The 22,000-nt window shown below is 65.2% G+C and overlaps 3 protein-coding genes across 3 annotated transcripts in view; 2 read left to right on the top strand and 1 right to left on the bottom strand.

Moving 5' to 3' along the window:
* KIF19 (kinesin family member 19) overlaps positions 1–10,354 on the top strand; it is a 22,607-nt gene extending 12,253 nt beyond the window's left edge. The window contains exons 5-20 of the mRNA XM_062216671.1: positions 86–222; positions 1,353–1,478; positions 2,141–2,335; positions 3,390–3,536; positions 4,412–4,534; positions 5,533–5,698; positions 6,305–6,479; positions 6,574–6,772; positions 7,280–7,550; positions 7,632–7,753; positions 8,148–8,281; positions 8,525–8,630; positions 8,783–8,861; positions 9,307–9,704; positions 9,901–10,060; positions 10,224–10,354. Of these exons, the coding sequence (XP_062072655.1) occupies positions 86–222; positions 1,353–1,478; positions 2,141–2,335; positions 3,390–3,536; positions 4,412–4,534; positions 5,533–5,698; positions 6,305–6,479; positions 6,574–6,772; positions 7,280–7,550; positions 7,632–7,753; positions 8,148–8,281; positions 8,525–8,630; positions 8,783–8,861; positions 9,307–9,704; positions 9,901–10,060; positions 10,224–10,354 (2,669 nt within the window). The remainder of the gene's footprint in view (positions 1–85; positions 223–1,352; positions 1,479–2,140; positions 2,336–3,389; positions 3,537–4,411; positions 4,535–5,532; positions 5,699–6,304; positions 6,480–6,573; positions 6,773–7,279; positions 7,551–7,631; positions 7,754–8,147; positions 8,282–8,524; positions 8,631–8,782; positions 8,862–9,306; positions 9,705–9,900; positions 10,061–10,223) is intronic.
* A 1,135-nt stretch (positions 10,355–11,489) lies between these two features.
* Positions 11,490–15,902, bottom strand: BTBD17 (BTB domain containing 17). Its single transcript, XM_062216672.1, has 3 exons — positions 15,818–15,902; positions 13,979–14,255; positions 11,490–12,564 (listed from the first exon to the last, which is right to left on the bottom strand). The coding sequence occupies exons 1-3, from the start codon at positions 15,900–15,902 to the stop codon at positions 11,490–11,492; spliced, it is 1,437 nt and encodes a 478-aa protein (XP_062072656.1).
* Positions 15,903–20,248: 4,346 nt separating this feature from the next.
* Positions 20,249–22,000, top strand: part of GPR142 (G protein-coupled receptor 142) — a 2,758-nt gene continuing 1,006 nt past the window's right edge. Inside the window, exons 1-2 of the mRNA XM_062216673.1 lie at positions 20,249–20,342; positions 21,060–21,218. Coding sequence (XP_062072657.1) covers positions 20,249–20,342; positions 21,060–21,218 — 253 coding nt within the window. The remainder of the gene's footprint in view (positions 20,343–21,059; positions 21,219–22,000) is intronic.

Raw genomic sequence — 22,000 nt, 5'->3', positions numbered from 1 at the left:
TCTGGGAGGGCCCAGCCTTGAGGACAGACCTGGGGCTGCCCAGAGCACCAGCCCACTAGGCCCCTCTCATGCCCGCTCCGCCCAGGCTGTGGGAAAACCTACACCATGCTGGGCACGGACCACGAGCCGGGCATCTACGTCCGGACCCTCAATGATCTCTTCGGCGCCATTGAGGAGACCAGCAATGACATGGAGTATGAGGTGTCCATGTCCTACCTGGAGGTGAGCCCCGCCCCTGGCGGCGCCCCGGGAGCCACTCTCCCACGCGCACTTCATGAGCCCCATTTTCTTTCTTTCTTTCTTTCTTTTTTTTTTTTTTTTTTTTTTTTGACAGGCAGAGTTAGACAGTGAAAGAGAGACACAGAGAGAAAGGTCTTCCTTTTTCCGTTGGTTCACCCCCCAAGTGGCCTCTATGGCCAGCGCGTTGCAGTCAGTGCACTGTGCTGATCTGAAGCCAGGAGCCAGGTGCTTCTTCCTGGTCTCCCATGTGGGTGTAGGGCCCAAGGACCTGGGCCATTCTCTACTGCACTCCCGCATGAGCCCCGCTTTCTAAAGTCTGGGGCTCAGAGAGGCGAGGCCAGCAGGGGCGTAACACACAGCAAGTGGGGGGGAGCAGGGATTCCCACTCGGGACCCTGCGCCTCTGAAGCTGAGCTCCGCCCATCGGCAGAGATGTGAGCTTGGCTGTGACAGCCTGTGGCTTCCCTGTGGCCATGCCCCAGAGCAGCCTTGTCCGTGGGCGCACAGCTCCACCGCCCCTCCCGGGCTGCTCACTTCCTGGGCCTGTTCCTTACAGCAGACCCTGGAAGGGACTCCGTGCAGGTGAGGACAGGTGGGCGCTGCACACACACGGACAGGTTCAAGCCTGCAGCCTCTGGCTCCCACCGACAGTGTCCCAAGCTGCCACCACCAGGCAGTGATGGGCGGCAGGCGTGGGAGGGAGGGCCGGTGGGCTGCGCTCCATCTCCTGGGTGACAGCACAGGGAGGGCAGTGAGGCGGAGCTGCCAGCAGCTACCTGGCCACTGTGGTACCGATCCAGCCCGCAAGACTCACCCTAGGGGTGGGGCACCCCGGGAGAAGGTGCCTAAAGGTTACCTAGCAACCCACCTGGCCAAGGTGTTCTGGCCATCAGCAGGTGCCCGCGCTCTCCCAGTGCCCAGTGCAGGGGGTGAAGCTTGGTTTGGAAGCTGCCTGTGCCCTTGGCTGTGTCAGCCTGGGAGGGGCTTTCTCTGGGGGGAGCCTGGGGCTCAGGACGTGTGAGCTCCTGGCCCCATCTTGCTCAGGGGGGAGGGGCACCGTGCTCTTAGACACCATGACCGCCTTCTCCGCCCCTGTCCTCTGGGTCCCATCAGATCTACAATGAGATGATCAGGGACCTGCTGAACCCCGCCCTGGGCTACCTGGAGCTGAGGGAGGACTCTAAAGGGGTCATCCAGGTGGCTGGCATCACCGAGGTCTCCACCATCAATGCCAAGGAGGTGAGTTTTTTTTTTTTTGGATAGGCACAGTGGATAGTGAGAGAGAGAGACAGAGAGAAAGGTCTTCCTTTTTGCCGTTGGTTCACCCTCCAATGGCCACTGCATCGTGCTGATCCGAAACCAGGAGCCAGGTGCTTATCCTGGTCTCCCATTCGGTGCAGGGCCCAAGGACCTGGGCCATCCTCCACTGCCTTCCCGGGCCATAGCAGAGAGCTGGCCTGGAAGAGGGGCAACCGGGATAGAATCCGGTGCCCCAACCGGGACTAGAACCCGGTGTGCCGGCGCCGCAAGGCGGAGGATTAGCCTGTTAAGCCATGGCGCCGTCCAGAAGGTGAGTCTTGCGTGCCAGCCAGAAGCCATGGAAAGAGTCCTCCCCAGCTTGGGGGGGTGGGGTGGGGTGGGCAGGATGGGTGGGGACTGAAGCCAGGGAGCCGCTGTCTACTCCCCTGGGACTGGGGCTGGGCTGGGACAGACATGGAGGTGCCTGAGTGATGGTAGAAGAGGGGACCACATCTGCTCCCATGCCTGGGTGGTGCTGACCCCGGGGGGAGTGGCCTGACAGGTGTGCCCCACCCCCACCCCGTTCCCCCCGGGAGCTGGCCGGGTGCCTCCTGTCTGGGGGAACACCCCACGAGCCGCCTCCCCTTCTTCCCGCCACCCAGATCATGCAGCTGCTGGTGAAGGGGAACCGGCAGAGGACGCAGGAGCCCACGGCCGCCAACCGGACGTCGTCCCGCTCCCACGCCGTCCTGCAGGTGGCCGTGCGCCAGCGCAGCCGGGTCAAGAATGTCCTCCAGGAGGTGCGCCAGGGCCGCCTCTTCATGGTTGACCTGGCTGGCTCCGAGCGCGCCTCCCAGGTGAGGCCAGCTTCCCGGGAACTGGGCAGGTGTGTGGGGGCCCCCAGGTAGGGGACTGAGGGCCGTCCAGGAAGGAACAGGTGAGTGTGGGTGGGTGGGGTGTCCTGGGGAGAGCCAAGAGCCTGCTAGTAAGGAGAATGGGGCAGGGGGTCCCCAGGGAAGGAGACTCTGGCTGCCCTGGGGGAGGGACAGGGAAGAATGAATGGGCCCAGGTGAGGAGGGGGAGGGGGCTTGGGCAGAACCAGGGCGAGTCCAGCAGTGGCATCGAGAGAAGCGCGAGGTCCCCGTCATCCACGCCTTGCAGCATCCTTGCCCCCAGCTTCAGCCCTGCTTGTTGGCTCCCCACCCAGCAGGTGCAGGTTCACCCCTGAGCGATGAGGCTGGATGAGGTCACCGTTGTTAGCGGGGGGGGGGGGGGGGGGGGGGCAAGGACAATGGCCAGGGAACAGGAGCAGGGTTTCCTGTTTGAACCTGTGGGATTAGGTTCAGGAAATTCCTCCTGCCCTCCCAGTAAAGCCCCGAGGGCTTCCTAGAGGAGGCATGGAGGAGCTCCCAGAGGGGAGAGGTTGTGCTCTCTGGTCCCTGGAGCAAGGTGGTAGGCAGAGCCTGGTCGGCCTTGACTCGGTCCTACAGGCCCAAGGACAGGGAGGGGTCTGCCCGCCAAACCACACGCGTGCACACACGTGTGAATGCACACAGCAATCCATTCGTTTCTCGCACACATGCACATGCACACACACAACCCACATGTTTCTGTGCGCCCTCTCACACATACACACACACACACACACTCACACACACTCACACACTCTCTCCTCCTCGCTCCCTGAAGCTGCGTGCCCGCCAGCCCCAGAGAAGCTGCCGTGGGACTGCTGTGTCCCTTGCTCGTCCCCGGCCCACCCACTCAGGGGCCCTCCCCTTCTCCCACCTTCCCTGCAGCCCGTGACCACGTGCCCTGGCAGAGGGTGGAACGAGGCCCCAAGGGGAGGGTGGAGGGGGTGCAACCCAGACCCTGCCCCCGCAGCCCGCAACTCCGCCCTTTGCTGGCCCGCAGACCCAGAACCGCGGGCAGCGCATGAAGGAGGGGGCGCACATCAACCGCTCGCTGCTGGCCCTGGGCAATTGCATCAATGCCCTGAGCGACAGGGGCAGCAGCAAGTATGTCAACTACCGCGACAGCAAGCTCACCCGGCTGCTGAAGGTAGCGCCGCCGCCGCAGGGCCCCACGGGGGAGAGGGTGCGGGGCGAACACAGCAAAGCACGGACGCCCGGCTCGCCCGGAACTGCACATAGACACAGACTTGGCGTCCGGCTGCGCAGACCCTTTGCGCGATCCATGACGGCTTCCACAGTCGCCATTCATCTAAATTCCCATGTGGCCAGGCGTCCTGCGTTTGCAGGGGAACACAGCTGTCCCCAGGCCTCCGAGGACAGTCGGCCCATACAAAGGCTGCTGTTTGCGCACGGGGGCCTTGGCCCTCAGGTACAGCATCGCTAGAGTGTCCGCTCCTGGCTGGGCGGGTGTTCAGGCCAGCAAGGGTTACACCTGCAGACCAGGAGTCACCAGGCTGGCACTTTCCCAGGGGCTCCTGCGGGGAGGTGCTGCGAGGAGGCCCCCGCGGAGGTCTCCCTGGTCTGATGGCTCAGCCACTGTGTTTACTGCACACCTGCCCGCAGCCTGCACCCACAGCCCGGGAGCTGGCGCAGCCGCAAACCACTGTTCTCTTATACAACAAGGACACCGAGGCCCAGAGGGGCTGCTGGGGTTCATGGGAGGACCCAGGACTGGGACTGGCTGGAGCTGGGGCCTGCACTGTGTGATGGTCTGAAGCCAGGCCCGTGTGCACGTGTGCACGAGTGTGTGTGTGTGTGATGTGAACAGGAGTTGGTGCGTGGTTCATGAGTGTGTACGTGTGAGTGTGTGTGCACATACACATGATTGTGTACATGAGTGTGTGTGTGCATCAGTGCACATGTGTAAGAGAAGGAAGGGGCAGGGAGAGAGAACACACGCACCACCAGGAGGGAGCCTGGGGGAGCGGTCTCCAGCTGACCACGGCCCCTCCCCCCACTCAGGACTCCCTGGGGGGGAATAGCCGCACCGTGATGATCGCCCACATCAGTCCGGCCAGCAGCGCCTTCGAGGAGTCCCGGAACACCCTGACCTACGCCGGCCGGGCCAAGAACATCAAGACCAGGGTGAGGACCACGGACTGTCCACCCGGCACACCTGTTGGCCCCTGGACTCCCTGACAGCCACGTGGATGGAGGCGGCTGCCAGCGGGCTGGCCTCACCCCCTCACCGATGTCACCCAGGCCTTTTCCTCGCCCTTCCCGGCCCACCCCCTGCCTCAGCCCCTTCCGTCTCCCCTTCGTCTTCAGAGGCTCGTTCAAAGCACCTCATTGTGACAAACCCAGTGAGAGGTGACCTAGACCGAGCACTTAGCCTTTAACCTGTCAGCTCACTTGAGCCTCGGAATCAGGCAGCCGCCATTGCTACCCCATTCTACAGTCGAGAACAGTGAGGCCGCAGGGTGGCATGAGACTTCCCAGGGAAGAGCTGGCGCTGGGCCTGGGTCTGCCCAGTTCTAAGGTCATGTTCCCACCTCTCTGGGAGCCACACTGGAGCCCCTGCCAGCCACAGCCCCAGTGCCTCTGGAACTCAACGGGGGAGAGCAGACACCGTGTTGAAACAAACTGCTGATATTCAGGATGTTATAAGTGATGCCAGCAGCAGGTGGGGTGGGCTGCTGGGACCCAGGGAGCTCTTGGGAGACTGCAACTTGGACCCTTTAGGCTGGGGAGAACATTCCAGAAGGGTGGGAGCAGGAGGGGCCGGGGTTCCGGGTGGGAAGGAGACGATAGGCGGAGGGCATGGCAAGACAGGTAGATCCCGGGCTACAGCAGAGAATTCACTGCAGGCAGCAGTGAACTGAGTCCAAAAAATGAAGAATGGAGGAGCAACGGGCGTCCAGCAGCAGGTGGAGGAATTAGGGCATCTCCCTAAGCAGTAGGGAGCTATGGAGGGTTAATGAGCAGGAGCAGCAGCACTTAGGATTGTGGATCCAGCAGAGGCTCGTGGATGTGAGAGGTAGCCGTGGGGATGAAGGCAGGCAGGCCACAGCTGTAAGAGGCAGGGAGGCCCCAGCACCCGGGGTGACGCTGCGCCCTCGGCCCCCTCCCGTGCTCCCCCGCAGGTGAAGCAGAACCTGCTCAGTGTCTCCTACCACATCGCCCAGTACACCAGCATCATCGCCGACCTGCGGAGCGAGATCCAGCGGCTCAAGTGCAAGATTGACCAGCAGGCGGGGCGGGGCCAGCCTCGGGGCCGGCTGGAGCGGGCTGACCTCCGCCACGTCCAAGGTGTGCAGCAGGGTCTCCGGCAGCCCCCCACCCCACCCCAGGCGGTCTCCGGCGCTCTGGGGTCAGACAGTGCTGGGTTCCCAAGTAGACGCCTCTGCTCTTGCTGGCTGGGTGGCCTCGGGCCACTCACGCTGCTGCTCTGAGCCCTCTCGCCTCTGCTCCCAAATGTGGCCATGACTTCTGCTCGAGAGAGGCGACGTGCAGATTAGGTGGGGTCCCGCCGGGGCTGCCAGCAGAGCTGCGAGGCAGCGCCCTGCCTGGCATTCCCTTGTAGACTTGTGCATCAGCTAGGAAGGTTTCCAACAGGTGGCACTCGCGTTGCTAAGGGGTGCCTTTTCATAGTTGACGCAAAGCTGGCAGAGCTGCCGCCGGGGCTAACGCTAGCCTGGTTCCTGCAGGAGAGCTGGGTCTCACCTTTGGGTGGCAGCCTGCAGGTGTCGCGTAGGAGTGGGCTATGGAAGACGCAATAATCCAGGAGGTCTCTTCGGAGGAAGCAGTTAAACAGGAAGTGGGAACTGTGGTTTGGGAAGAAAGGGAGAAGAGAGCTTGCCTGGCCTGAGCCTGCCCCCCGCCCTCTGACCTCTCCCACCCCCAACCACTGGGCAGCCGAGGTGCAGGTGCACGGCGGGCAGGGGGAGCCAGCGGAGATGGGCCAGCTACGGGAGCAGCTGGTCAGCGCCTTCCAGGAGCAGATGGACGTGCGGAGACACCTGCTGGAGCTGGAGAACCGTGCCATGGAGGTGCAGATCGACACCTCCCGCCACCTGCTCACCATCGCCGGGTACGCGCCCCCCGCGGGGACCGAGTGGCTGGGAGCGTGGCTGCCTCTCTGCCGCAGCCTGACCCCTGTCTCTGCTCGGGGTGGGGCTGGGCAGCTGGGAGCACGAGCAGTCCCGCAGGGCCCTCAAGTGGCGAGAGGAGCAGCGCAAGGAGTCCTACAGCAAGGAGGGCAGCGAGAAGGACTCGGACCCGGGGGAGGAGCAGCCAGACCTCCTGGAGCCGCCCGAGGTGGCCTCGGCCCGCGAGAGCATCGCCGCCCTGTTGGGCGAGCAGAAGAAGCTGCGGGAGCAGAAGGTGGGCGGGGCAGGGGCGCTGGGAGACCCGGGCGCTCAGGCCACACATCCTGAGTTCTTTAGCCTCTTCCCGCCTCACTTCCTTATCTGTGAAATGGGGCCAGTCAGGGGACGGTTTACTAATTAAGTAAACACCGGCATATGCCAGCTCCCCTCCACCCACCAAGAAAAACAGTAGCTAATATGATTGGCAGCTCATATTATAACTGGGCTCTCTGGACAGTAGCGTATACCCGTCCGCTAAGGGTACCCAGAGCCCTGCAGGTGTCAGGTGGGCTGGGGCTGAACACTTACCCAGCGCGCTGGCTCTAGGGGTGCGTGGTGCTCAGGGTGGCAGGACCGGGGACACACGGGGGCACCTTGGGGCTGTCCCTGTTTGCACGGCCAAGGTTGAGCTGCAAGCGTTGGCTAGATAGGCGCTCCAGCTGGAGGGAGGGAGGGTGGGTGGGGACGGCGCGCGTGGACCCCGGGCTCTGCCTGGCGTTGACCCCCACCCGCCCGCCCGCAGCTGGCGCTGGAGCAGCGTTGCCGCGAGCTGCGCGCGCGGGGCCGGCGCCTGGAGGAGACGCTGCCGCGGCGCATCGGCTCCGAGGAGCAGCGCGAGGTGCTCAGCCTGCTGTGCCGCGTGCACGAGCTGGAGGTCGAGAACACCGAGATGCAGTCGCACGCGCTGCTCCGCGACGGCGCGCTCCGCCACCGCCGGGAGGCCGTGCGCCGGCTGGAGCAGCACCGGAGCCTGTGCGACGAGATCATCCAGGGCCAGCGGCAGATCATCGACGGTAGGGCCTGCCCCTGCGGCCTAGCCCGCACTGAGTGGCGGGCACGCACTGAGCCCCGCCACTCCCTCCCCTCCCCCACAGACTACAACCTGACCGTCCCCCAGCACCTGGAGGAGCTGTACGAAGCGTACCTGCGGGAACTCGAGGAGGGCAGCGTGGAGCGGGCCGCCATCATGGACCGCGTGGCCTCCAGAGCCCTGCAGGTGGGCGCCGGGGCGGCCCTGGGCGTGTGCGCATGTGCCGGGGGAGGGGCTGATGCCCAAGGCCTCCCCTGCAAATGGCTGGGACCCCAGGGAGTTGGTTCCTCTTCCGTCGTGGCTCACCCAAAGCCTTGCCAAGCCCGAGGAGGGTTTGAAAGTCAGGGTTGGTCATCTGAGAGATTACAGATGGCCTTGGATGCCGTCTGGGGAGACCAGGCCACCAGGCAGGGCCAGGGCCACAGGGGGTGCCCAACAGACCACAGCTTACCCCTGGGTCCCCAGATCACAGTTCCCGCTACCATATCACAGCCCTTGGGACCCTGTGCACCTGTCACCCTGCTGTTACCTGGCCCAAGACCAAGTCGTCCAATTGTCCACCCCTGCCTCCCCGCCCCAGGACAGCTCCTTGCCCAAAATCACCCTAGCAGGAGCCACGCTGACCCCGGACTCCGACCCGGAGAGCGTGAAGGCGCCAAGCTGTGAATTCCGGCACTGGCAGGGCAGCGCCCTCCCTCCCCTTGGCACCGACAGGTGAGACTGGGGCCACGGCCTGCCGGACCTTCCCAGAGTCCCCTGCTGCAGCCAGCCTGGGATGCCAGCCCAGATCAGGGCAGGAAGGACAGGGATGGAAGGGAGGAGGCTGACAGGCTGGGAGCCAGGACCCCCAGGTTCTCTCTCCCTTTGCACTATCAGCTTCTCCCCTGGGGTGGGGGTGGGACCCCCACAGGACCAGCCTGGTCACTGGACACCCCCCCCCTCCTCTGCCAACCCCAGTGAAGCCCACCGCGTGTTCAAGGCCAGCCCCCGGGCCTGGCAGGCAAAGTCCTCCTCCGTGCCCACCCCTCCTCCCATCCAGATCGGTGGCCTGGTGACCCAGGAGGTGAGCTCCGAGTACCCACAGGCCCCCCAGGGCTGCATTGCTGGGGGTGGGGCCACAGGGGAGGATGCCCCGCCCCTTGGGATGGAACCGACACCAAATGGCCAGCACCTCTGCATTCAGCGCCTTCGCTTCCCCATGACGTCACCCCACAGAGCCCCCCGCAGGACAGCCGGATCGACTCCTCCCCCGAGAGCAGCGAGAACCTGGCCGAGATCCCCTTGTCCCACCGAGGTGTGTGTGTGTGTGTGTGTGCACGCGCCCACCCACCCCTGCCCGGCTTCTCCTGCGCTGCTCGCATCATCCAGCCCAAAGCCCTCTCCGCTCTCCACCTGCCAAACACACCCATGCACTGGGCGCTACTCCTCCACTAGGGGCCCGGGGATCAGCCGCCTGCTCCAACACAGGTGCAAACACACGTGGCCCTTAGGACCACACCGCCCGGCCCCGCCCCTGCCACAAGAATTGTCAGAGCGACTGTGGGTGGAAGCCGTGTGCCCTGGGTACCGCAGGCTGAGCTCATGCTCTCAAAAGATCCTCACGAGAACCCTGTGGGGTTAACTCTACCATCCCTGGTTTACAGCAGCGTGGGGGCGCTGGGAACCTCTCTGCCATGGCAGGGGATGGGTATTGGGAGGCGGTCTCGAGGCCCAGCTGGACGCTGCCTGTGTCCCCACAGAGAGGAAGGAGATCCTGACCGGCACCAAGTGCATCTCGGTGAAGGCGGCCCGCAGGCGCTCGCGGGCTCTGGGGCCCGAGGGGCGCCACCTGCTGGTGCCCGCCATGCAGCGCAGCAGCCTGTCCCTGCACTCGCTCAGTGAGACTGAGGAGGTGCAACCCCCGGGGCCTCTGGCCTGCAAGCGGCCCCCCAGCCCCACGCTGCAGCACGCTGCCAGCGAGGACAACCTCTCCAGCAGCACGGGCGAGGCGCCATCCCGGGCGGTCGGGCGGTGTGGAGACGACCCCGGGCCCTGGCTGCATGGACAGAAGAAAGCCCTGGGCAAGAAGAGGGAGCAGTCGCTGGAGGCAAAGAGGAGGAAGCGGAGGTCCCGGTCCTTCGAGGTCACGGGGCAAGGGGTGAGGCGTGGGGCAGGGAGTGGGGTGTCCGGGCCCCCTGGTTGTAGGAGGGGGGGTCTGGGCGCCAGATGCTTCCAGCTCTGCACTAGCTCCAGCAATGCCTGTGTCCCCAGGCGGGCCTGAGAGCGGGCAGGTCCTGGGCAGGCTCCTCCTGTGCAGCTCTCAGCCTCACCTCAGTCTTCTCCAACTGACACAGCTCTCTCACCCCAAGACACACCTCCCAGGGCCCCGGCCCGCCGAGAGCGGCTCGGACCACAGAGTGCCAGGATGCGGGCACCCAGCCCCTGGCGTCCGGCATCTGGGCAAAGTCACGCTGCCTTTGGCCAAAGTCAGACTCCCTCCAAGCCAGAACACGGGTCAGTACCAGCCAGGGAGGGGCCGGGGAAAGGGGAGGCCGTGGCCAGTCCCGGGGTGCGGAGGCGGGCGTCCCAGAGTTTGTGCCCAAGGCCACTGAGTGGTGGGGAGGGCCTGGGGGGGGGGCATTCCTAGATGCTGATGCAGACCCTTCCCCTCCTGCAGGTCCTAGGGAGCCCTCACCCCTGGCTGTCCCCTTGCACCCAGCTGGTGGGTCCCGACGGGCTGCTCGTGGGCCCCGCCTGCCTGCCAGCACCAACACCCAGGGCAAAGATGGACGCCTGTGGCATAACTGAGGGACCCTGCCTGGAACTGGCTCTCCTGCCCCCGGCATGGAGTGGCGTGTAGCAGGAAGCAGGAGATGCAGGCTGGGCAGATGGGGGTGACCTGGGAGGGTGCAGGAGGCTGGGAGCTGGGGCCCCTGAGACCCAGGAATTGTGAGGGTAACTGCCCAACCCTTCCGGGCACCCAGTGCCACTGGGGAAGGGAGGGAGCCCTGGGGGCGTGGCCTACAGCAAGGGGCCAAATACTTTTGCCAAAATTCCTGGCAGACCCGTGGCCAGTCTCAGCCTTGGCATTGGGGGAGCGTCGTTGTCAGTGAGCGCGGCTCCAGGGCCCACACCTGGGGTGAGGGCGCCCCTGGTGGTCAGGGCAGGGGCAGACAGGCACTTCCTCACATGACCGTTGGGGTTGGGAGGGCGCCTGGAGTTACTACGTAGCAGACTTTTTACCCCTTCCTTTTTAACAATAAAATCCCATTTGGGTCTTGGAAACTAGACCTTGTGTGGAAGGGGGGAGCGGCTGTGGCTGATGAAGGTGCACCCCCACCCCCGACGTCCCATGTGCCCCTGGTTCCCTGGCTGGCTGCACGGCACCCGCATACAAACACCTGGGGGGAAGGGGCTCCCTCTAGGTCCCATGCCCCGCCCCAGGAAGGGTCCAGCTCATGCCCCGGTCCCAGCAGCTTTCACCGTGGCCTCACGCCCCGGGTGAGGTGGCCACCCCCTAGAGGTGGGATCTGGGAACAGCGCAGCTGTCAAGGGAAGACCTTGGTTCCCATGTCCACCTGCTGCCCTGCCCAGCAGGATGCTCTTACCTGCCCTGTTCCATGTCAGGGTGCAGGGCGGGGAGACCTGTGGGACCCTCCCCGGGTGGTTTCTATCGGGGTGGGTGGTTCCATCGTTCTCTCTCCTCTCTCGGCATGGATTTATTCAGCACCAAGGGCAGTACCTTCAGGTCAGCCGCAAAATTGGCTCCTGAAACCAGCCATCTGGTCTCCCTGGGGCTTACCGGGCCGCCACCCAGTCCGAGGCACCAGGCCCTGGCCACTAGACTTGTGGCCGCGTCCACGCTCGCCTTGCCCCTCCCAGACCCCCAACTGACCCCACCCCAGTGCCGTCCAGGCCAGGCCTGGCTTTCCCCCTCGGGAGGCTACTTGGGCGTCCGGATGAGGGTGTGGTAGACCGGCTTGACGATGAGGTGCAGGTGCAGGGCGTTCTCCACCAGGTACTCGGAGTTGCGCCGCTGCAGGTCGGCGTGCGCCAGGAAGTCCCCGGCCTCCTCGCTGCTCTGGTGGAAGCTGTAGGCGTGGCGGACCAGGAGGCGGCCCTGCTGGCGCGCCCCCACCAGCACGGTCTTCTGGAAGCTCACGCCCGCCGCGTCGCCGCCGCTGCTGGCCGGCGTGACCACGAGGCGCGGCCGGCCGTCCTCGGGGCGCGCGGCGGGCAGCGCGGTGCCCGCGGCGTCGGCGTAGACGGGCCGCAGGCTGACGGGCAGCCAGCGCGGGGAGAAGAGCACGTTCCACGTGACCCGGCGGCCGGCGTCGTGGCCGCTGGGGCCCAGCTGAGTCTGGAAGCTGGTGCTGCGGTCGTCGCGGGCCGGGTTGTTGATGACCCACGGGGCGCCCCAGGCGGGCGCGAGGTAGTTGCGCGGCAGGAAGGCGCTGCTGTTGACGTCGAAGAACTTGGCGTAGTGCAGCGGCGAGGCGGCGTGGAACTGGTAGGCCTGGAGCAGCAGGTCGGCCACCGCGGGGCCGTGGCGCGCCAGGGCGGCGGAGCGCGCTTGCAGCTGGAACAGCTGCGCCGGCGGGATCATCGGGTAGCGGATGGCGCGCAGCGCCCGCTCCGCCACGGCCGGGGGCGGCCGCGCGCGGCCCAGCCACGCCTCCAGCGCGTGAAACAGCTCCAGCTCGTCCTGCAGCACCAGGTCGGAGCGCTGCAGCAGCTGCGCCAGCAGCTCGGGGCTCACGGCGCCCCACTCGGCGCTCGCCGCCACGGCCGACAGGTTCCACGCCAGGAACTGCAGGCAGCTGTCCCGCAGGGCCTCGTCCCCGGTGCTCACCGCGTAGTGGTACCAGCCCACGGCCGGGCCCGCGCCGCCCGCCAGGTGCGCGCGCATGTAGTCGGCCACGCCCCGCTGCAGGGCGGCCACGCCGTATTTGGTGGCCAGCCTGTGCAGGGGGATGGCCTGGGACAACAACACGGTCAGCTCGCCGCAGTACAGGTACCTGCGAGAGAGAGGCCAGAGGTGGCGTGAAGTCAGACCGGCGCCAGGCACCGCTTTCTCTGAGCCCAGAGGGGAGGATGGAGGGTCTTGGATGGAGAGCCCCTTGGTCAGGGTGCAACTGAGCAGAACGGGGCCTCTCTCCACCACCACCACCACCCCCAAGGCCCTACCAGGTCTCTTTGTTCCAGTTTTCACTATGAAGTGAGAAATCCCGTGTGCCTATTGAGCACCTACTAGGTGCTCAGCTCAGCGCTGGAGCAAAGCAGACCCGTGTGGCTCCAGCCATTGTGTTGTTGACAGTCAGGGCTAGGCTGCACCCTACCACCTGCCTGCCCTGACACTGGGCTAGGCTGCACCCTACCACCTGCCTGCCCTGACACTGGGCTAGGCTGCACCCTACCACCTGCCTGCCCTGACACTGGGCTAGGCTGCACCCTACCACCTGCCTGCCCTGACACTGGGCTAGGCTGCACCCTACCACCTGCCTGCCCTGACACTGGGCTAGGCTGCACCCTACCACCTGCCTGCCCTGACACTGGGCTAGGCTGCACCCTACCACCTGCCTGCCCTGACACTGGGCTAGGCTGCACCCTACCACCTGCCTGCCCTGACACTGGGCTAGGCTGCACCCTACCACCTGCCTGCCCTGACACTGGGCTAGGCTGCACCCTACCACCTGCCTGCCCTGACACTGGGCAAGTCCTTAAACTTGGGTGACCCTGGGACCAGGCTCCCAGGACAGGGGAAGCAGCTCAGTGTCCTGGTGGCCGTCGGAGGAAGGAAGGCTCTGGCTACCAATCGGAGGCCTGTTCTCTCCACCTGCTCCTCCTCTCATTTGCAGCCTGGTGCTGCCACTCTCCGTCTGTCTCTCCCTCTTGTGCACCGCCTTCCTGCCAGTTCCTGCTGGCCCCGGATGCCCCACTTGGCTCTGGGGGAACCCCCTGTGTCATCCCCTCCCTGCTGCCTGGAATTCGGGCGTGACGTCTGGAATTCTAAGACTAAGTCGTGGGACCCGGGTTGCTTTCTTAGACTATAGTGTGAATGGTCCCCCGTGTGCCCCTGGTAAGAAGCAGGGAAGAGGGAGGAGAGAGCTGACTTTTTCAGCTCTCTGGTCCTGTGGTTCCAAACCTGGCCAGACGCCAAAACCACATGGAGACTTTAAAATAAAACGACGACTGCTGGTGACCAGGCAGGGTGGAGCCCAGGCATCTGTAGTTTTAAAAAGCTCCCTTGGTCAGATTTGGGATCAGCTGCCAGGGGTGGGAAGTGACATCAAAACACGCAGTACACTGACAAAGGCAGGGAGCTTGGGCTGGAAGGTGGCGGGTCCTGGTGCTAATGACCTTGGGGAGTGGACGTAGTGACCTCTAGGGGCCCCGTGGGTGGAGGAGCCGGGACCCAGGGCCCCGCCCCACCTGATGAACTTGTCGAAGACGGCGGCGCAGTCCCGGGCCTCCTGCAGCGCCACCTCGCTCTGGTTGCTCAGCAGCTCCCGGAAGAGCTGGCTATGCAGCGCCAGCAGCAGGCGGTGGGCGTGGAAGACTCGGACCTCATCGGTGCCCGCCGCCTGCACCCGCAGCACCACGTCGCTGGCGTTACCGTGCCGCAGCAGCTCCTGCAGGCGTTGGAGCAGCACCTGGGAGTGGTTGATGGAGGTGCCCGCTGCCTCCCCGCCGACGTCAGCTCTCTGCGCTGCCCCGGGGAAGGAACAGAGCGCAGCCTCAGTGTTGGGGTGCAGAGGAGCCGGCTGGAGACTCGTGTGTGTGTGTGCGCACGCCCAGAGGGCAGGAGGGCCCAGGGCAGCCATGTCCACGCCTGTTTGTGCGCATGTGGGGTGTGCCCACAACAAGCACATCCTTGTGCCCGTGCACACCCTGGCCGGTGCTTCCAGACCCAAAGCTGGGTTTCAGGCAGAGAGAGGTCACAAGCCAGTGCGGTCTCCCCAATCCCAGGCTCCCAGGCAGGGCTGGGGCCATGGCTGGTCCCCACCCCTCTCCCCTCCTGAGGCATTGCCCGCCTAAGAAGTCTGGTTTGGGCCGGCGCCGTGGCTCAACAGGCTAATCCTCCGCCTTGCAGCGCTGGCACACTGGGTTCTAGTCCCGGTAGGGGTGCCAGATTCTGTCCCGGTTGCCCCTCTTCCAGGCCAGCTCTCTGCTATGGCCCGGGAGTGCAGTGGAGGATGGCCCAAGTGCTTGGGCCCTGCACCCCATGGGAGACCAGGATAAGCACCTGGCTTCTGCCATCGGATCAGCGCGGTGCGCCGGCCGCAGTGTGCCTGCCGCGGCAGCCATTGGAGGGTGAACCAACGGCAAAGGAAGACCTTTCTCTCTGTCTCTCTCTCTTTCACTGTCCACTCTGCCTGTCAAAAAAAAAAAAAAAAAAAAGGTCTGGTTCGGCTACTTTCACATATGTTGCTCAACACCTGCTCCTCAGAGCTTGGGACATGGCACGAACGAGCATCGTCCTTATGCTCAGGAAAATAGCAGGTGGACGAGTAACTGGTTACACACGGAAGCCACTGGGGCAGTGTGGGGGCCGAGGATCCAGCCTTGCAGGGTGGGCTGGGTGGGCTCGGCGTGCTGGGAGTGGGGAGGGGTCCGGGAGGCCGGCCGGTGAGTGGGAGCAGCAGGTGCATGGAAGCGAAGCCTCGTTCCTGGCCCAGCCCTGCCCTTGTGGTTCTGAGTCCTGAGGGGACCCCAGGAGCCCCAAGAGCAAGCAGGTGCAGGAGTGGTTGTTGAGGCTGGCACCCCCCCTTCCAGGGAAGCCCTGTGGGTCCGAGGGGGATGCGCACTCAGTTACAGAAGACACTGCCAGTGAGAGCAGCGGCTCAAGGAGCCTGGCAGAGGGAGGGGGCCGGCAGCAGCAGATGGGCACCAGCCGCACCCCACCCCTTTGCGCCATGCACACAGGCCTGTGGCGCGTGCGGCCCCTTGGAGAGGAGGCTCTCCGAGCAGAGCGCTGTGCTGCGCGAGAGAGGTAGCGGAGGGAGGAAGGGAAGGCGGTGAACGTCCAGCCCCGCCTCTCCCAGCTGTCACTTGGAAGGACCTGAATGCTGATGACTCCCCATTCAGCTCTGTGTGGCACAAAGGACAATGAGGGTCTCTTTGTCTTTAAGACCCTGGCCCGCCCGCCTGCAGCCTGCCCAACCCCTCCTCCCACAGGGCGGCCTGGCGAATCTGCTCTCTCCCGCCCGCTGGACACTGCCCCTCCTGGGAGGGCTGGACGGTCCTTCCCTGCAGCCACTGCCCACTCACCTGCACGAGTGGCCAGGCCCACCAAGGTCAGGATGGCCCAGAAGCTGCCCCAGGACCTCGGCTTGGCGGAGTCCATCCTGGGCATCTCTGTGCTCTGTCCCCAAGTGCACTGAGGGACAGTGACGCTCAGGCCACTAGGCTCACGTCCCTCCTCCTTATATAGGATCCGGCACCCCCTTCCTGCCTGGCCTCCCTCCCCCCTCCCAGCCTCTGCCATGGATTGGTGGAAACTGGCCCCAGCTGTTGCCCAGGCAACCACTTAAGCCAGAGAGCAGCAGCCCCAGGGGCTATTGTGCTCCCTGGGCCCCCGAGGGGAACAGATCCGGCACCCTCCGCCCCCACCCCTCCTTACCACCCAGCAGCGCTAGCCGGCCTCTCCCAGGAAGGGCAGGCGAGGGGCTCCGGGATCACTGGCAACCACTGGCCTTCGAGGACCCAGCCCCCTCCAGCAGGCCCCGGGCCCCAGGCCCAGCCTCCGCCCTGGCACACAGCACACTTGGCAGCCCGGAGTCTGGGTGCCATGGTGAACCGGCTACAGAGGAAGGGCCTGGACCAGCAGGGGGAAGAGACGGCTCTGGCTCCCACCCCTCCCCCACTGCAGTTTTGGGGTGGGCTGGCTCTCCGGAGAGGGGGAGCGTGGTCTAGATAGAGACCCATGGGGCAAAGCCTTGTCTTCATGTCCTTGGTTGAAGAAGGTTCCCAGGGTGCCCGGGGGAGGGCGGTGGGCAATCTGACCATGACCCCTTTCCCCAGGGTCATGGTGAACCAGGGTGGCTGGGCTGGGCATAGAGCAGATGCACCCTCCCCCACGCACCCCTGCCTGCCCTGAGCAGGACTGGCCGCCCTCCAGGAGGCCGGTCCTCGGCGGGCCCCTCTGCCCCACCACTTCCCTCCCTTTAATCCGCCCCCATCAAGTGGCCGCAGGGCTCCAGGGCCGTCTCCCAAGAAGGCTTCCCTCACCAGCGTCGGTTTTCCATTCTTCTCTTCCCAAAGGTCCAAGGAGGCTCGCATGCACTTGGCACCCACTTCCGACTGTAGGGAAACTGAGGCAGGGAGTGGGTTCAGGTCTGAGCCTGAGGAGTGCTCTTCTAAAATGACGGCCCTCCAGAGACAGCGGGAAGGGATGTGTTTGGGGCTGGGGGCGGGGCAGGTGCTGGGGGGCCCCCTCTGCGGGGAGCTCCTGGTGGCTCCTGGTGGCTGGGACGTCACTGGAATTGAGACCGCTTTCCAGGAGGTCCTGTCCCCGCCCTTGCTGTCCAGATCCCAGGGCCCCGCTCGATGCATCGAACTCTGCCCCGGGCTGGTGCACAGGCTCCCAGCAAACAGCACCAGCTTCTCTCTGGAGCCACAGAGAGAGCAGAACTGGGGCTGGCACCTGCCCCCTCCGGGTTGGCAGAGCCGGGGCTCCCCAGCCAACGGAAAGCCCTCGCGGCTGCCCGGCCACGCACGCCTGGCTCTTCGCGTCCAGTGCTTGTCCGCTGGCTGCCCGCCTGCGCTTTCCGGGGGGTGGGGGGGCAGCACCACGTTCTGGCTCAACCCACGAGTCGGCGCCCTGGTGACCCCGGGCAGCCGGGGCCTGTGGGGGCAGCCCCATCGCGCGCTTGTGAAGAGGAGTGTCGCTGACGGGGCCCGCGCCTCTGCACTCTGCCTCCTTGAGGAGCCGCGTCAGTCTGTCCAGGAGGGAAGCCCAGGGTTCCCAGGGGCGGGCCGGGGCATCTGCATTTACGAGGCCCATCCTGAGTGTTGCTGTACAAGGGAGCTGGGAGAGCCCAGGAGAGCATCGGGACCCAGGAGGGTCTCCCCCGACTCCTCATCTCCTAGGGCCCCGCCTCCTGCTGCTCCCAGCCCTGCCGGAAGGATCTAGAAGCCGGCTTGGCAGGTGGAGGCCCTCTCCATCCCCATTTTCTCAGTCCCAGGGTTGCTGTTGCGGTGCACACGTGAAGGGGGGAGGGGAGGAAGGCGCACATGAAGGGGGGAGGGGAGGAAGGCGTCTGGGGCGGGAGAGAGGAAGCAGGGCCCTGGCCCGCGGTTGTACCCTGCCCTGGGACCTGCACGCCTGCCGTTCCTGGAGCGCGCATCTGATGGGCTCAGAACAGTCCCCACGGGGGAGCGTGGCTGTGACCTCCGTGACTTGCCTGGGGGCTGACAGCAGGAGCCGCAGAGCCAGGATGCACACCAAAGAGAGTCCGACTTCTCTTCCCAGCCACCCCCATGCAGGCTTTGCTGGGGAAGCCGTGGTGGTCCCGAGTCCATTGGGCCAGGAGTCGCCGGTGCTGTAGAAGCTGCTGGAAACCTTCGCAAGCTTGGGGAGAAGGAGGCGACTCTGAGTCTGCGAAGGGGGTGACCAGGCACTGGGGTGCGGTGACACCGAGGATGGACGAGTCCTAGATGCCGGGGCCCAGTGTCACCGCAGATGGGCCAGCCCCAGCCCCAGCCCCGTCTGGACCTGCCAGGGTCCCTTACATCTCTAAGGTCCCCTGCCCTGGATTCGGCTTCCATGAGTGAGCCAGGCACTCATCTTGGGGAACAAGGAATTGTGAGTTGGGATCCAGGCCTGTGTACTTGGGAGTGGGGAGGGGTGGGGGGGTGCATGTTACAGAGACACAGGAAGGAATCCTCAGGAAACAGCCAGAAGTACCTGCTAAGCTTCTGTCAGCCCAGGTCGCCCAGCAGGTGGTCCAGCCACCCTCCCCCCGTCCTGCTCATCAGCCCCTTGCACCCCCCCCCCAGGGCGTGCTGTGCCCCATGGAAAGCCCCTCCCCACCGGAGCCGCAGCCCACCTCAGCCCACCTCCTCCTCGGCCCGTCCCTTCCTGGGTCCCATCACTGTCAGAGAAGGGAACCAGAGCCGGGGGCGGCCTGGAGGGTGAAGCATGCAGGGTCACGGAGCAACCAGTCCGCCTGGAGCTCAGGCCCGGGGAGCTCCCTGGGCGCTGCCTGCTGCCGAAGACATCGGAGACCAAGGTCCGGGAGCGGCTGCTTGTCCACGCGTCTTCTGCTGCTTCAGCCGGCTGGCTCGGAGGTACAGGCCTTTACCCTGGCCACTGACATGAGCACCACATGGGGAAGACTCGCTCCCTCCAACCAGAAGTCTCTCCCCTCTGAACAGGCTGCCTGCCTGTGCACCTGCTGGGGACTTGAGTGTCCTGTCCGTGCCACCGCTGTCCTGCCCGCCGCAGTGGCAGAGCTGGGCATCCGTCCAGCTGTGGGTCCTGCAGACGCCGTGTCCCCATGGGACTCCACACCCCTGCGGGACATGCTCGCCGTCCCGAGTGGAATGCACGCCCTGAGGAAGACAGTGCCAGTGGCCCCGCGTGGGAAATGCAGCATCGCTTGTCTCGGCCGCTGCAGGCTGCTGAGGTCTTCACAGGCCCCCCCCCGGGGAAGCGGGTGCCCCCGCGGAGACCCTTGGAGGTCCCAGCAGGCTCGGGCAGGCGAACAGGACCCTCTTGTCGGGACAGGCCTTTCCCGGGGTGGGACTCGGGGAGGCGGCTGTGACGTTAGCCTCTGGGCTGGCAGGAGGACCTTCCTGGGGTACTTGCCTGTGCCACGTGCACTATCTGTGGCTTGGAAACCTGACAAGCTGGTGCTGCCTGCCTGGCCCAGCTGGGCAGCACAGGGGGCCTGACCCAAGCCAGCAGGACTCGCATAGGCTTGTAGGGATGGGATGTGGCCACCAGGGGGCAGCAAGGAGCCAGCTGTGAGCGCTGGGGTGGGTGTGGGGGTTGGGAGCAGATGGCTCCAGCCCCTGGAAATGGGCTCTAACTTCTGTATCCTCAGAGGGTGGGTCATGGGGAGGGATCCAGGCGGCGCCCCAGCTCTGCTCCCAAAGCAATCAGGAGCCCGCAGTGGGCTGCCCTGGCCATTGTCCCCCCCGGGCAGGGGAGCTGGCTGGGCACAGACCCTGCCTCTCCAGAGTGTCCGCCGGCACCGGCTGGTGTTTGTTTGCCAGGGACGGATTTTCTTGAGGGATGGTTCTTTTCACCGGGGCCAGGAAAACAACAGCTTCAGTTCCCCAGCGCTGCGGGCAGCCCGTCAGATCTTCCCAGGGGTGGCCACCACCCCCGCACACGGCTGCCTGCCATCAACCTGGCCAGCAGCCCCTGGGAGTAGCCTCAGCCTCTTCAGGGCTGGCTCCGCTGACCTGGCCCTGGGACCCGAGTCCCATGAGCCCTTCTTCTTCCCTCCCTAAGCACAGACAGACCTGTGTCCCCCAAGCCACCCCCACTACTCCTCCCCCCGCCCCAGGGGCTCCTGATTTGCTTGGGTCCCCTGTGCCTCCGCCCCACCCTTTTCTTCCTCCTCCTCCTCCTCCTCCCTCCTCCCTCCTCCTCACCCCCCAGTCTGTCTGCACTCTCAGGCTCGGTGTCTGTGCGAGAATCGTGGAGCAAACACCGCCGGCGGAGCCGGTTGCCCAGGGGTGCGGCCGATGATGCTGACAGGGAGCTGCGGAGACTCCCAGGAGCAGCCGCAGGTGACCTGGGACTCAGGACCCAGGAGCTTGGGGCTTGAGGGACCAGGGACAGGTAAGGTATCCGGACACAGGGGTGGGGCGGGCACGGCAGGTGGCGGGCCAGGGAGGCACAGGAGATGGGTAAAGTGTCTGGAGGCGGGACGGGGAGGCGGAAGCTTGGGATGGGATGGGGACTAGGCTTAGCAAGGGGCTGCCCCTCCCCCAGTTCCAGCTGGGAGTTAAAGCCCAGAGGGATTTATGGTGAGGTTGGAAGGGTGCAGGGGCCGGAGCGAGCAGATGGCGGTCACTCCAGAAGGGCCTGGGAACTGTGACAAGGGAAACCGTTGAACCTGGAGGGTGGGCCACCTGCACGGTCCCTGCGTGGGGCTGGGCTGCAGATGGGAGTCCCCCCAGGGAGGCCCAGGCTGCAGGGAAAAGGCTCAGTGGCTCGAGCCCCACTGCAGACCCCCGGGGCCCAGGCCACTACTCAGCGCATTTCCACTGGGCCCCTGTGGTCCTGACTCAGGGCCTCTGCTGTGCACGCCATCGGGGAATGGTCTCTCGGGCAGCAGGACGCTCTGCCGGAGACTTCTGCCCACCAGAGGGGGAGCCGGGCCACTGAGCCGTTGGCGTGGGGGTGACAGTGGACTTGGCAGGGAGTTACCTGGTGGGAGATGTGGCCATCAGCTGGCCCGACTGGGCTCTGCACGGCCTGGGGGTGTGACAGCACGACCCCCCAGCCGGGGTTAAGAAAGACCGAGCGCTCTAACCCTGCTCTCCTGCCCTGCAGCGGGGCCACTGCCGGTGACCCTGCCGCCCACACCCAATGGCAGCTGGCTGGGCCAGAACTTCGGAGGGCAGTGGCCAGAGAGCCCAGAGAAGTCCCCGTGTGTGGCTGGCACCGCAGCGGTCATCTACTATAGCGTCCTGCTGGGCCTGGGGCTGCCTGGTGAGTGCCGAGCCAGAGTCCAGGGTCTGGACTTGGCCAGAAATCGGGGTCCTCCTTCAAGGGGTGCCAGGTCTCTGTGCTGATGCTGGGGACCCGGGGTCCTAGACCCCCAGGCAGGTCAGCCCTCGCCTTTACGAGGGTGTTCTGGGGAGCAAAGTCTAGAGGGGGGTAAACATGAGGGGCTAGGATGAGGGGTGCTCAGAGGGGAACTCAAGACTTAGCCAGAGCAGGCAGCACCCTTCCGTCCCAGCAGCGAGCCCCCCCCCCCCCCGTGCCACCCACTGCCGTCAGAGGCAGGCTTGGGTGGGGGTGAGGGTGCTCACGGGGTAGGAGAGGTGAACAAGCCCCTCTCTGTGGCCAGGGAAGAGGATGTAGAACAACAGAGCCGGACCCCAGGGAGATGCCACAGCCCAGGGGCCTTTTACTGTTGTTGTTTTAAAGATTTGTTTTATTTATTTGAAAGGCAGAGTTAGGGGAGGTGGGGAGACAGAGAAAGAAGCCCTCCAGCAGCTGGTTCAGTCTCCAAATGGGCTACAATGGCCGGAGCTGGGTCAAGCCAAAGCCAGGAGCCAGGAGCTTCCTCCAGGTCTCCCAGATGGCTGCAAGGGCCCAGACACTTGGGCCATCCTCCACCGCTTTCCCAGGCGCATTAGCAGGGAGCTGGATCGGAAGTAGAGCAGCCAGGACTGGAACCGACACTACTGCGTGGGCAATGGCAAATCAGAGCCCGTGGTGTGTGGGTGGACAGGGCAGGGCTGGCCTTGTGGTGGCCTCCCCAGCAA

This window comes from Lepus europaeus, chromosome 18 (genome assembly GCF_033115175.1).
Source record: "Lepus europaeus isolate LE1 chromosome 18, mLepTim1.pri, whole genome shotgun sequence".
Lineage (NCBI taxonomy): Eukaryota > Metazoa > Chordata > Mammalia > Lagomorpha > Leporidae > Lepus > Lepus europaeus.
The sequence above is the reverse complement of the archived record's forward strand: the minus strand, read 5'-3'. Positions and strand labels throughout refer to the sequence as shown.

What these genes read in the sequence shown, in the direction of transcription:
- BTBD17 (XM_062216672.1), bottom strand. Translation starts at nt 15,902, where the DNA reads ATGCCCAGGATGGACTCCGCCAAGCCGAGGTCCTGGGGCAGCTTCTGG. An exon ending in GGGCCTGGCCACTCGTGCAG is followed by an intron (nt 14,256 to 15,817) that starts GTGAGTGGGCAG and finishes TCCCCGGGGCAG; the next exon opens with CGCAGAGAGCTGACGTCGGC. An exon ending in GTCTTCGACAAGTTCATCAG is followed by an intron (nt 12,565 to 13,978) that starts GTGGGGCGGGGC and finishes TCTCTCTCGCAG; the next exon opens with GTACCTGTACTGCGGCGAGC.